The 15,529-nt window shown below is 35.2% G+C and overlaps 1 protein-coding gene across 1 annotated transcript in view; it reads right to left on the bottom strand.

Annotated features, from left to right (window-relative positions):
- Positions 1-11,290: 11,290 nt before the first annotated feature.
- The window catches only part of Tbx18 (T-box transcription factor 18), a 29,766-nt gene continuing 25,527 nt past the window's right edge, over positions 11,291-15,529 (bottom strand). Inside the window, exon 8 of the mRNA XM_005324745.5 lies at positions 11,291-14,299. Coding sequence (XP_005324802.1) covers positions 13,575-14,299 — 725 coding nt within the window. The 3' untranslated portion in view covers positions 11,291-13,574. The remainder of the gene's footprint in view (positions 14,300-15,529) is intronic.

Raw genomic sequence — 15,529 nt, 5'->3', positions numbered from 1 at the left:
AAGCATGTAAAATCTCTCATTAATAAGTTTTATATTAATTACATGTTGAAACCATTTGAGGATACACTGGGTTAGATTATTAAAATTAATTTTATCTGTCTCTTTTTTAATGTGGCCACTAGAAAATTTTAAATTACATATGTGGCTTTTTTTATATTTCTGTTGGGCAACTATAATGTAGAAAGAAAATTATAAGGCAAATAGAAAGAGTGTTTTCTATACTAAAATGCAGATGATGAAGAATAGAAAAGAAAAAGAAATGAGAAAGTACTTATTTAGACCAGCTGACTACATGAAAGAAAATTTATCTTATCTGAGACTAACTATGGGCTCATAATTATCCATAGGTTTAATTTTATATTTCATGTTCCTAATCAAATCTGACCTTCAGGAACCCTACACTAACAATCTTCCATTGATGAGATTGCTCTGCATCACTGACTACTCAATGCCTGGATAAGAAATGTTCCCCTCCCCTTATCAAAGTGCTTAACATGGTATAATAAACACACGGCTAACAGCCATAGCATTAAATGTCCCCCTCCATGGTACTAGTGTGGAGCTTAACAAAATGGAAGGATTACAGGAAAAGTTTGTGTCAAAATGATTCTTTAAAGTGAGACCATAGATCAAAGTTCACTACTGCCAAATATACAACTTGAGAACAAACTCAAGTGCTGCTATTAATCATGGTTTCTGGGGATTTGATGACACAGATTAAACTGCTGTAAAGAATACTGCTGTGCATCGTGTTCTTGCAACTGTCATCAATGCTTCTGCCAAGTGTCCAGAGATCAGGAAAGAATGCTGCTCAGCATTTACTGGAGATGTCTCTCACTGAGTTAGTCAAGATTCAGGACAACAGGTTTAAGTATGTGACAACACCTCAAAGGTATTTGCAAGAGCACCACTTTCTTAGGAAAGAAAAGTCTTGAAGAAATTGGGAGACAGAGGAGGGAGAGTATGAGATCGGATGCCATATTAATTTCATTTCCATTTAACTTTCAATCATACATGCATTTCCATGAGTATTCTATAAAATATGTTAAATAACTATATTTCAAAGGTCTGAGGGTATGTGATTAATTTTTTTACATTTAAAAATCTTCCAAACAGAAATGTATTTTAAGAGTTGATGGCATCTCACAGTTACTATAGAGCAGGCAGCATACTGGGTCGATTTTAACTGAGTTCTTTGCACTATTGTTACAACATGAGTCGAGTTTGTCAAATAAAATGTCCTTAAGAAGGTTACATTAGGATATAGTGTTGAGAATCAAAGGTTATTGTGCACATAAAAAGAATAAAAAGAACAATAAGAATAAAAAGAGAAATATGAGGCACTGATTTAACATTAGTAGAGCAAATAGTTATCCATTGAAGGAATCAATGTGGAAATCAATTCCACATTTTCTCACAAAACAACAACCAAATACTTTATGAGATCAAATAAGAAAAATAGCCAATTTATAGATTGTTTGAGTAATGTGTAAAAGGATATGCCAAATAATTCCACGGAAGACAGAAGGATTTCAAAGCAACAAGAGACTGGTGTGACTGATTATGTATTGAATGGGAATATGGATAAAACTTTGTATCAAATTTAACTGGCATATGTTTTCTTTATAAGCAGTTTAAAAAACGATGACACATCTTATATTCCAAAAAAATTCAATATGTAAGTAAATGCTTAAATATATGGTAAGAGCTAGCTTGTCCCCTCAGTTTATTTTGGGCCACAATGATAAATTCATACAGGACTTCCTTATCTTTTTGTGAGTATAAGTTGTCCCCCATTCTATCTTCTAGATGCTTGGATAAAATTTTTGTACCTCTTCTTTCACTTTTTCAAATGATTGTTTAAAATCTGAATAAGCCTAATGATGCAGCTCAGTGGTAGAATGCTTGCCTAGCACGCACAAAGTCCTGGATTCACTGTTCAGCACCACAATAAATAAATAAGAATCATTGGGTGTTTTACAGGTGAACAACATTCAATTAAAGAAATGATAAAATTTTCAAAAATAAAATCAAATGATCTACCCTCCTTCATTTCTTAACATCTAAAAGAAACAACTGCAGAGATTTACTAAATAATGTTGATAGATTGTTTTGACTGACAGGAGAATCAAATGTTTAACAGTTAGGTGAAAAATCAAACTCATACCAGTTGTCTGTGTACTGAGCTCATTTGTATATCAGGCTTGTGTTTCCAATAACAAACTTTGGTAGTCACATAGGAAATTTCTCATCCTTTGTTGGTAAAACAGTATCATAAATATACTTAGCTTGCAGAAATTCGGGGCTTGGGAACTACTGACACTCATAACATGTTAGGGACAACAGTACAGTTGTCCTGTACCCAAGTGTACACATTCAAGAGTCTGTTTAGAATCAAGGTTGTGTCCTTCCTTCAATCACATCCTCCTATCAATTGCTCTCATAGCACCGCTGAAGCCCTTTCCAAGGGGAAAACTCACTGAGACAATTTTATACGTGTTTATTATATGATTGATGTATGTTTTCTCTAATAGATTTTACATTTTATTTGATTCAGAGAAGTTCTGTGCCTTGATTACCAGTATATTATGAAGTCCAGAATCATGCCTGATTCATAATGGATATTCAATAAATATTTGTTAAAGATTGAGAGAATGGCCAGGCATGGTGGCACATACCTGTAATCCCAAGAGGCTCAGAAGATTAAGGCAGGTTTGCAGGTTTGATGCCAAACACAGCAATTTAGAGAGGTTTTTTAAGCAACCTAGTGAGACTGTGTCTCTAAATAAAAAAAAAAGAAAATGGCCTGAGGATCTCACTCGGTGGTTAAGCACCCTTCAGTTCAATCCCTGGTACAAATAATAATAATAATAATGATAATTATAATTATATGTGTGTGTGTGTATATATATATATAAAGAGAGAGAGAGAGAAAGAGAGAGAGAGAGAGAGAATATGAATGGACAAATAACCAAGGTATTTATTTTCTGAAAACCATGAGAATTATGTTAAGTTTCTCTTTCTAGAATTAGTATAGTAATTTGAACATATTGGCATTATGTTTTTAAAAATGTTTGTAGGTACAATATATATCACATAAAATTCAATTTTAAACCATTTCAAGAGTACAGTCCTTTGGGATCCCATACATTCAACATTGATATGTAAACATCACCATCATCCATCTCCAGAACTTTCTCCTCTTCCCAAACTGAAAGTCTGTGCCTGTAAATGCTTACTGCCCATTTCCCTCTCCTTCCAGCCCCTGGCAACCACCATTCTACTTCCTGTCTCTATGAATTTGACAACTTTAGGTACCTCATGTAAATGTCATCATGGATTCATTTGTCCTTTTGTGTTGGCTTAAAATCTGAATAAGCCTAATGATGCAGCTCAGTGGTAACAGGTATAATATTTTCAAATTTCATCCATATTGTAACATATAACCAGAATCTTATTCATTTTTAAAGCTGAATAACATTGATATTTTTATTTAACACTTTTTGATTATCCATTCACCCAATGAAGGACTTTTGAGTTGTTTGCTTCCGTTTTTATTTTTTTTGGCTATTTTGAATCAATGCTGCTATGAACATGGATATACAAATATCTGTTTGAGTCTCTGCTTTCAATTCCTTTGGGTATATACTCAGAAATGAAATTACTAGAGGGGGGATAGTAGAGAATAGGAAAGGTAGCAGAATACAACAGTTACTAATAGGGCATTATGTAAAAATGTGGATGTGTAACAGATGTGATTCTGCAATCTGTATTTGGGGTAAAATTGGGAGTTCATAACCAACTTGAATCTAATGTATGAAATATGATATGTCAAGAGCTTTGTAATGTTTTGAACAACCAATAAAAAAATAAATTTAAAAAAATGTAAAAAAAAAAGAAATGAAATTACTAGATGACATGGGAATTCTATTTATCATTCATTTTTCAAGGAATCACCAAACTGTTTTCCATAGTGTCATTTAACATGACAATAGCAAAGCACATGGTTTAAATTTCTCCACATCCTGGCTAATACTTGTTATTTTTTTATAATAGCCATTCTAGTGGGTGTGAAGTGGCACCTTATTGTTACTTTGATCTGCAATTTCCTCATTATTAGTGCTGTGAGCATCCATTCATGGGCTCATTGGTCATTTGTATATCTTCTTTGGAGAAATATCTATTCTGCTGTTTAATCATTTTTATTGTTATTGAGCTATATGAATTCTTCATATATTCTGGGTATTAATCCCATATTAGATATATAATTTGTAAACATTTTCTCCCATTCTTTGGTGTGCTTTTCCACTCTATTGGTATTATCCACTGATGTGCAAAAGGCTTTTAATTTAATGAAGCCCAATTTATCCATCTTTTCTTTTGTTACATAGAACAGTGTTTTGCAATACAGTGATATTTGTGAAAACAATTGTGGGATCAGATGGACTTGAGTTCAAATCCTGACTTTGCCTCTTTTACGGCTGGATAGCTCTGGATCTGTCCTTTTATAAAATTGAACTGAGTAATATCTTCCTTGTTTGGGAATTAAAATATGTAACGTTGCCTGTGGAGTCATAATTCATGTTATAAGAATATTAGTCAATGTTGTCAATAATCATAAGATTTTAATTTCAAACTGCTGGGACTTTGCTTGAGCCAATTCAGCTATAAGATCAACGAACTTTGGCATAAGGTAAATTTTACCTTTAAGAAACAAGTTTGTTATTCTTCTCTTTCTTGGTCATTTGCTCCTCTTTTAAAAAGATTTGGGGGTGGGGAGTCTATTCTGAAGATCTCACTATTGGAAATAACTTCTCAGGGCATTTTGAAGTTTTGCACATATATCTCCAGGGGAACGAGTTTTATTGAAAGATAAAGTGAAGAGTTTCTCTTTCCATTCCCTAATAGTAAACTTTTAATAAAAATTGCCAACTGGTCTGTCCCAGCTCTGAATTCCTCAGCTGCCCATTCATGTTGGATGATGTTCACCTCAAACAGGTGACAAGAAGAGAAATTGTGATGACTGTTACTATCAGCCAACTGCTGTCCCTGACATAAACTTCACCCCTAAGAGGAAACCAGCTGCTAGGTCAATAGTCATCTGCATGATTTTTCTCAGAGCAAAGAAGGTTTCCTCCAATGTATCTTGGATCTTCACCAAAGGAAAAAAAGTCAGCAAGGATCACTCCATCCCTCTCTTCTTTTCTTTTCTCTTTTCTTCTTTTTCCCTCCTTTGTCCGTCAGAATCATTTAATTAATCAGCACCAGTGTTCTAATTTCCTCCCTTTCATGTTGCTGGACGCCATATTGGGCATGACAAGCACCTCAGCTTGTCACTAGGTTGCTGGGTGATTGGGTGCAAGTCTTGTGCTTCTCCAATCCTCAACTTCCTCTTTCATAAAGTGTGGACAAAAATGTCTCACAGGATAATTGGAAAGACTAAATGATACGATGTTTGCAAATATGTGCTCTGTGCTATAAAATGCTATATCAACTCTAGTTATTTTTTATACCTCACATGAGGAAAATTCTGCATTAACTTTTTTTCCATCTTTCCTTGGGAGGAATTGTCTTCTTAATGTACTCTATGAGGGTAAAGCAAGTGAAAAAAAATCACATTCACAAGCAAATGATTGGTTTGGCTTGACAAGGGAAGAGGATTTAGTGACAGCAGACAAGCTTCTCTCCAGTGAATTGACAGTGAGAGCTGTTAGCAGAGAGAGAAGAAGATGAGAAGAAAGGGGAAGGGAGGGCATGAACATGAGCATCTCCTCACCAGAAGGGAATCACAAACCCTATCAACAGTTTCCCAGTTCAGAATGAATAGCTGCTCTTCCCAAAACAAACCCTGTCAAAGGAGATTACAAAATATAATGCCCAGAAGGGATGTTTTGGGCCTCCGTCTGATAGAAAGGAAAAATACGAGACCTGGTCATTGTTATTGGGTGACAAGACCAACTGTGTGGAGAAAAGAACTGCAAAGGTGCTCAGTAAACTTATTTATTATGAAGCTGGAGTAGCCTGGCAGAATCATGTAATATTCTTCAGTTTTACTAGAGTCACAGAGTTATCGCCTACTTAGAATCACCCTGTGGAAGTATCAGCCACTTAGTGGGTGAATTGTGCATCAAGGGAGCTAATATCCCCACTGCCCATTGTCCATGCTTTTCTCAGAACATCTGCTATTTTCTTCCTTGCAGAATTTCTAGAGCTTCACTGTCCAACCTGGTTGTCACTATCCACATGTAGTAAAATTTTAATTAATTAGCATTAAAATAAAATTTAAAACTCAGATCCTCAAGCTAGTTACATTTCAAGTGCTCAATAGCTAGTTGGACTAGTGGTTATTGTACTGGCCAGTGCAGAGAGACTATTTACACCACGCAGAAAGTTCTATTAGACGGTGATTTTCTGAAATACTCTCCACTCCCTTTCTCTGGCCTTCATCAGATGATCTTTCATCTCCACAACCCTCCTTGATCCTTTCTATCTCTCACACAACCCAAGGTACATTCTCTGATGTCACCACCACTCTTGGCAACCTTACTTTGAACACTTACCACATTGACCATTATGAATTACATAGGTCATCCTTTGATGAGGCCCTGAGTTCCTCCAAAGGAGCATTTTGTTTTTCATCATCACATCTCCAACAATGGAATCTGCCACATGGGAAGTGCTCAACAAATGCTAATTGCAAGATGACTGAATGACTGGACTTCATGTAAATCAACTAACATATGTAATTAAGGAACCCAGGATGTCACTCACACCCCTTGCCCTGAAGTTATGACAGATGCATCGTTCATACAGAGGAAGAGTTTGTTTCTCCTGTGGAAAGGTTAATGAGGGGAATAGAAATTGGGAAAGACTTCACTGAGGAAACAAATCCTTGACTTGAGTAAGTCCTTGAAAATAACAAAGTAGGTGGGGAAGGACATTGAGGACTGAGGGAGAAGTGTGGAAACACAAGGATGCTTGAAAATGCTTCATGAGGACTCTCAAGGGGACTGTTACTTAATTTGCTGAATATCTTCTTCTAAGCTTACAGACGGATCAAAATGGCTACCTCTGGAGGTCATATGCATGTTCATACTTTTCTTTCCTATCTGATCGCTAAGGACCTTCAAGACCAAATTTTTATGTTTTTGTCTTCCTGCCATTTCAGTATCCCCAAGGTAAAACTGAGTAGTGGACTGCAAATATTTACACATAGATAATTTTTAGTTCCTCTCCTTCCCATCCATCAAGATCATCAAGCTCAGAAAAATAACACAGAAGTATATAAGGGGTTTGCCAGCCTTCCCTAAGGCAGTGACTCCTGGCTTTGTAACATTCTTTGATAGAAATGCCTCTTAAGATTGTCTTTATTGTTGTAAAGTGAAAGCTTCCATTTACATATGGTTCAACTAATTTCGCCTTGAAATTAGACTAGGCAAATTAAGACAAAAGAATCTGCAATCTGTTTCATCAATCCATTTCATCAAATACCTTTAAGAAAACAGAGAGAGGGAGGTGTCCAATACTGTAAACAAGCAAGGTTTTCTTTACTGCTAATAATATAGAAACATCTTTTTATAATTCTGTAAGTAGATCTAAATTGGGAAAAAAAAGAATTTTAAATGATGTTAGGCTTTCCAAAGAAAATCACACACACACACACACACAAAATACTCAGAATAAGGGGATTATGTATCCTTGTTGCTCCTTAACACACAAACAACCACAAGCCTGGGATATGTAACATTCCAATAAGGTGGAAAGCATCAACTCATAGAAAAGCCAAGAGGCAACATTTTTTCCTAGCCAACTGTGATAAATTGCAAATGAAGGTTTGTTTTTTCTTCAGCAAACAGCATTTCAACTTTTGAAGGCATTTGGAAATACCAGCAGTGTTGTTTTCTGCTATATCCCAAGTGTCTAAAATAATGTCAGGCAAATAGTCTATCCTTAACAAATATAAAACTGATTGAATAAATATTAAAAGTACTAACTATTTTCTACAGTAATAAAAAGTTCATGAAGACCTAAGATCCTTTTATCTTCTCCTTAAGACAGTGAAAAAATAATTATTTCCCCAGGAATATTTCAGGTGTTTTGGGAGGAAAGATAATTTATCCAATAGTAGTAAATTTATATAAAAAGCACTTTAAATGCATTTCTGTCACTAGCACTACTACAAATAGGAAATGACAGATTAAAAGAGTTCATCCAAATATCTTGGCTCTCACATCAAAAGCACAAGCAACAAAAAAATAGATAAATTGGACCTCCTCAAAAATTAAGACATTTTGTGCTGCAGAGGACATCATCAGGAAAGCTAAAAGTCCACAGAATGAGAGATGATATTTTCAATTATATATGATTAGAGACAAGTATTTAGAATACACAAAAGAAATCTTAAATATCAAAAATAAGCAAACAACCAAATTTTAAAAAGTGTAAAGGATCTGAATAGACATTTCTGCAAAGTCAAACAAATGCCAATAAAGCACACACACAAAAAAAGATTCAACATTATAAATTAGGGAAATGCAAATCAAGACTTTGGTAAAATATTACTACATGATCACTAGGCTGACTGTAATAAAAAAAAACTGGTAATAAAAACTTTCAATGAGAATATGGGGAAATCAGAAACCTCCATTGCTGGTAAGAATGTGAAATGATGTACCTTCTTTGGAAGACAACCTGCAGTCCCTCAAAAGATTATCTGAGCACCCTACAATTCCACCCCTAGATATACACCCAAGAGAAATGAAAGCACATATCCACACAATAGGATGTGCATAAATGTTATAGCAGCATTATTCATAATAGCTAAAAAGTAGAAACAATTAATAAGTCCTTCAAATGGTAAATAAATAAATTGTGATGCACTATGGATATACTCAGCATTAAAATAAAATGAAATATTGATATATGTCACAAGATGGAAAAACCTTGAAAACATAATTCTCAGTGGAAGAATATGACCACAAAAGAGCCACATATTGCATAAATCATTTTACATGACATGTCCAGAATAATCAACTATATAAAGACAGTGGATTAGTGCTTGCCTGGGACTTGGGGGTAAGAAAGTAGGGGAAGGCAAAAGGCATGATTGTCAATGGGCATAAAGTTTTCTGAAGGGTAATGAAAATGTTCTAAAATTATGGTGATGGCTGCACAACTGCAGATGTACTAAAAACCTTAAAATTGTTCACTTGAAGTATGTGAATTGTATGATACTGTGATATGTCAATTATATCAAATAAATCTAGAAAAATATCTTGGCCTTATTATTGACTTATTCTAGTAACCAGAGTACTATGATTCAAAACATGGATGTAGAATGTCTATGTTGATCTAGTCTTGTATAAACTTAGTGAATCACACATTAATAAACTGCTTCATATTATTGTATCTGAGTCTCAGCATGAGTAAAGCCCTTCAAAAATACATGCTGAAGTGTTTTCTCAAGGATTTAAATGTGTTTTGAATGGACTTGGAATGATCTCTAGATATTTTACTAGATTGTTGTACTTATTGCATAATGATATAATTTACTTCATGCAACTAACAGCATTATGAAAAGGAAATTTTATCAATCTTTTTGTGTCCACTATAAAGTAGCAAACACATTACTAACTATAGCTTCCTTCAAATATAAAAATACTAAAATTTATCCTATATATTATAAATGAATAAATATAATTCTAAATAACTCCAAGTAATCTGATAAATTGAAAATAATCCTGGTATTGTTTCATTCTTTGTAAATATGTGTGTGAGTGTGTGTGTATCCAAAGACAAATAGGTTTATGTTCTAACACATGAAGTTCATATGAATTTGAAACTAGAAGGAATAGTAAAGATTCTCCTCTGAGCCACTCCTTTCATACATAAGAAAACTGAGACTAAAAATGCTAATGTTTGCCCAAAACCATGATTGAGAAATCCATGGCTTCAAATCAGTTTCCATATTCCCAAGGCAATGATATTTTCACCACACCAAAATTCCACAAAAAGAAACTTACCTGAAAACTTATCAGCATGCAGAAAGATACTAAGTTCAACACCTGTCAGATGCTTTATATTTGAATGTACATTATTTGTTTGTTCCTATACTGACACTAATTTTTAAACTTTGAGCTCCTGGAATGCTATAATCTGGTCCATCTGCTTAACTGCTCACATATTTAACCTCACTCTCAACTTCTCTGAGCACTTATTTTTGAAAAAAAAAAGATGATCAATGAGATTAAAACATTTGGTAATAATTTAATAAAATTATTTAATTCCTAACAGATCGCTTAGGAAAATATTCATGTAGATAAGCCAATAAATTCCCTATGAGGAAACCCAACACTACTCCACTTTGGAATAAAGAATTCTTTACAATCCTCTCTAACTGGACAGAGCATCAGTGTAGCATTTACCAAGTTCACCATGGTTATTTTTGATGGCTCTGCACTAGAAACCTGTAGTTTAGTTAGTGATTCCTCTTCTTGCACCTTCTTCTTCCCTTCCAAATCTCCCCAGAATTGGTCTGCTACAAAACCTACTCTTCTTTTTCTCCTAATTAAATCTCCAGCTGCTGGTTATTTCCCACTAAGGTTGTGAGTACTGATAGGTTAAATCTTGGTAGCAATAAAGAGCTCTTTACATTTTAAAAGTGAGGTTTCTTTTTCTCAAAATTTCATTAATCGATGTAAAGAGTGAGTGTAATCCTTCCATATATATAGGCTACACGGTGTCTTCTCTGGGAACCAAAGGTCTCCTGACCCCCTACATTCCAGAAATCAAGGGTCAGCAACTGGGTGCCCCACTTGTGAAAAGCTGTTGACCTCAGGGAGGGAGCCTGTATGGAAACAAGTGTTAATTTTCAGAATGTGACTGGTCTTGATAGCAGCAACCTCATCCCATCACGATGTCCCTTGGAATGTTTTCCAGTCAAGGGGCCCAGAAGTCATCTGTCATCACCAGTCAGTCGTGCAGGCAGCCCATTCTTGAATCCTGGCCTTTTTTTCCTGGACCTGAAACAAAACATACCGCTCCAACCTCCTCCTCTCATGTCCAAATTTTCATGTGTTCAACATTTGTCAGGGCCTTCACCTTCAATGACATGGTCAACACACCAAGAAATTACATTTAACACATGAAAAATGAGCAGCAGACCACTTCCCCCTGCTTTGTAATTGAGAGTTACAGACTCTGTGTTTGCGATATACACATGTGTGCTTATTCTTGAGAAAATATTCATAGAGACTTAAAATGATTGTCCTCCAAAATCATAAAAGGATTTAATAACACACTTTAATATAATTTCTTAAGCATTTTTTAATAAAATACAGATATGTACTTATAATTATCAATGTATGTATTTCATTTAATATAACAATAAAAGGTTAGTCTTTGACATAACATGGTAATTAATATTTACAGTAAAATCTAATGGAAATAGCATTTGTACAAAATCGATAAATTTTACCAAAAATTATTTAAAAATTCTACTCATATTGTGGTGTCATCTCAAATTACCGACAGAAAAAAGAAAAATGCTCTACTTACTAATACATATGGGTATAAAGCATTACTTTCTATGTTTTTCAAAATGGAAAAATATTCTCCTTGAATTACACAAAGCACTAAGGCTGGGATAAACTTATTATTAAAGCCCTTTTCCAAGTATTTGTCCTGATATTACTATTGTACACAGGAAAAGCTTATTGTATAGGTCTACTTATTACAAATAGTTCATGCCCTTTAGTGATAATTTGAAATTTAAAATCAATATTAATTTGATGAACTGCTTACAGAATCCATGAAGAAATTTGTCAGTATCTATAAACAGAGTCAAACCCTGTGCAAATTCTGTTCAAACACTAAGTTACCCTAAATATCTAATAATGGTGTTATTTTAAAGAAGCAAATCAGAAGTTATATCCCCTCCATACATTAAACTAAAGATGAGTTACAGCCATTTGATTAAGCAATGAAAGGAAACGCTCTTTTTGCTTGTCATATATATGATGTGTAATGAATAAGTCAGTCAGATATATCATTTTAGTTTCTCAGCAGAAGGTTAATGCATTTTATCATGCATTCTTAGCCTTTTCTATTTACCTCATAAATATTTTTTATCCCAAGAAACTGTTCAAGAAATGTTGTTTTGAACTCTTAAACCATATATACATTATTTAGGGGCTTTAAAACAAAAAAAAAGTACTGCTGCTTTTATTTGTTTACTTCCAAGGCTAAAAATGCTATTGAGGTTAAAAGTTTTATAGTTCCTTTATCATAATTAGTATCTTCCTCCTTAGTCCTTCAAGAGGGCCTTTTTGGTAATGGGCTTTAGCTTTTGACTACAACACCCACAAGACAGATTGTCAGATAACCCTCTGAAAATTCCTTGCAGCTTTAACACCATAAAGGCCTAAGACCTGCTTGTTTTGAAAAACTCAAGACAGAAGGATATGGTTAAGGAAGGAAAGGGGGAGTTCCAATTTGCAAGAGTTGTAAGACATAAATAAGTAGCATAAATGTCTTTTCCTTACTCATAAACCATGGGTCAGGATGCTCAAAGCAACATAGAAAAAAAAAATATCTTAAATGAAAAACCAAGCAACAACAACAACAAAAAAAAATCTAAGGGATAGTTGATAAAATTATTCCTCAAAAATTAGAAATATAAACGTTTCTCATTGGAATCAAAGAATGTGAGGTGGATTTATTTTCTTTTTGCTGCCACTCATATCATATATTCTTTCCCTGGTGAATACTGGAATTTAAAAATGTTTACAGAACAGTTTTCAATGGCCTATTTGATAAAGTAAATAAGATGATCAAAAAATCTTAAATACTAGAAATTTATTCTCTGCAGATGAGTAAGTACCTCTTGTATGACCAATGAAAAGTGAAAAACAAATCACAATCCTCCTCCACCTTCCATCAAAACATTAAAATTATATGAGTTATAAATTTTATAGACCTGAGGTCATATAATATCTGTGGCAAATAAGAATAAGCAGGAATGTAAAAGCTAATCCTTCATAATTACAAATACCTCAGAACTAATACTAACACTTCAACTGGCTTTTGCATTTTAGATTCTCCCACTATGTTTAAGAATAACAGAAATCATAAGATTCTATATAATGATTACTGCTGGTTATCAACACTCAATTTTGAAATTGTTCAGAACATTTTTCTGATAAATTAAGTTACAAATCTTCATCTGGTTAGTATCACTGCCAAGTTTTAAGTTTACCATTTTGGTTTTTAAAAAGTCTGAGAATTTTCATTAAACATACTGTATGAATGCCAATACTCAGCAACTGGGTGAACAGGAGGATATAAAAGGGGCTTAAATATGCCACATGCTATGTATATACAGTATCCACATACACTATAGATAATTACAGTCTCACCATGAGAAAGTGAAAAACCTCAGGGAAACTTAATATTCTATTATGTGCATATTTTACAAGTTACAGATAGTTACTTTCCATATTGCTTTAAAAAAGAAAAGAAAAAGAAGATAAAAAATACATTAGACAGATTCAAATGGATTTAACTTAAAGACTTCATCAGACCATATGTGCAGACACTTGAGATGATGACAGAGTTAAGCTTCCTAGGGTCCTAGAGTCAAAGAAACTCTGCTGACCCCCACTGCTAAGCAGGTGCACTCCTTCCACAGGGGGCAACATCTGTCGATCAGTCATGGTCCCACTTGGTGAGGACCCCAAGAAACTTCCTTGGGAAGAAACAATTTTCTCAGGACTGGCAGCCAGTTTGGGGGATGTGGAGAAGTTATATCCATATAAGGCACAGGGACTGTGTAACCTGAAAGTGTTATATGAACCCTGGTGGGTCTGGTTAGTAGCAAAGGCATTGCTGGAGGGTGAAGGCATGATGTACTGGAGCTGAGGGGACATTCCTGAAATCTGCATGGACAAGCTGGTCTGTGGGCAGCTGAAGGTGTCTCCATCAGTGCCTCCCATGGACATGTTCACTGAGGTGCTGCTGCTCACACCTACATAGGAGGGAGTCCTGGGCGAGGCGAATGTCTCGCTGGTTTGGTTGGTGAGCCTGTTGTAGGTCTCGGCCAGGGATGTGCTGTATCGGTTGAGGGTGAGGCCTGAGCGGGCACAGGCAGAATAGTCAGCTGGGGCCAGACTACATAGCTGGCTGGTGTTGGGCCCCAGATGGAAGGCAGGAGAGGAACAAGAGGAGCCAGACAAAAGGTGAGGGTGGGTGGCAGGAACACCATTCCCAGTACTTTGCAGTAAGGAGGAGGAACTTGCATTGCCTATAAAAGAAGTTGAAATGTAAAGAATGATGCCATAGCCATCTTTTTCTTTTAATTTGTTAAATACATGATAGAAATGGCTTGTTATAAGGGGTGGCAAGGGCTAAAAGGATGAGAAGGAAGTTATGATTTATCAGCTTTCAAGGAATTTAGAACCTCATTGAATTCATAGTGAAACAATCTGCACACAAATCCTCTCAATGTGTTCCCCACCCCCCAGCAGTGGGGACTGAACCCAAGGGTATTCTACCAATGAGCTACATCCCCAAGTCTTTTATTTTTTATTTTGAGACAGGGTATCACTAAATTACTGGGTCTGGTCTTGAATTTGAAACCCTTCTGCCTTAGCCTCTTGAGTCACTGGATTACAGGTGCACACCACTATGTCCAGTATCTCTCAATATTTTTCTTTTTTTCTTTGTTTTTTTTTTTTTTCCTTTTTGGTCCTGAGGATTGAACTCAAGGGCACTCACCCACTCAACCACATTCCCAGTCCTTTTTTCTATTTTATTTACAGGGTCTCATTGAATTGCTTAGGGCCTTACTAAGTTGCTGAGGCTGGCTTTGAACTCATGATCCTCCTGACTCAGCCTCCCAAGCCCCTGGGATTACAGGTGCGTATCATGGCACCCGGTATCTCAATATTTTTAAGACAAATTATTTCCCTAGGGAAAGATATGTTTTTGTATTGCAGAAAGAGAAGGATACTGCCATACAGAATTTTCATAATTTGTCCCTTAATAAGCTTTCTCAAAAGATTTCTTAGTATAATAAATATTACAAATAACTGAATTTATCAGCAACTTTATACAGCATCAATCTCTATCATATATCTTGTTCCAACAGTGTAACAACACTACATTTTTACCTATATTTCAGCCTTTCTTTCAGCAAAGTTTCCTTTGGATCAATATATTTTCTTACAAAGTAACAGCCATGACTCAAAGCAAAGAGCTGAACCAAGTCCATACCCTGCTCAAGCATATCTGTAGATTCTCACTGAAATACTATGTGCATCAATGACTATACAAGGCAAGTCTTGGCCACTTCGTAAAGCAATAGTCTAGCCCCTCAAAAACTTCACTTCCAACCAGAAAATAGGTTGGTGAATCACATGCTAACACAGGAATAGAAGTCCAGCAAATAAACAGTCCTGTGAAACTTAGAGAGGGTAGTTATCCTGCATTCAGTGGTGGTGATGGTGGCTGACCCTCCCTCTCTGGATGTGGT

The sequence above is a fragment of the Ictidomys tridecemlineatus genome, chromosome 8 (genome assembly GCF_052094955.1).
Source record: "Ictidomys tridecemlineatus isolate mIctTri1 chromosome 8, mIctTri1.hap1, whole genome shotgun sequence".
In the NCBI taxonomy this organism is placed as follows: Eukaryota; Metazoa; Chordata; class Mammalia; order Rodentia; family Sciuridae; genus Ictidomys; species Ictidomys tridecemlineatus.
Note: the sequence above shows the minus strand (reverse complement) of the source record. Positions and strands in the feature narration are given on the sequence as shown.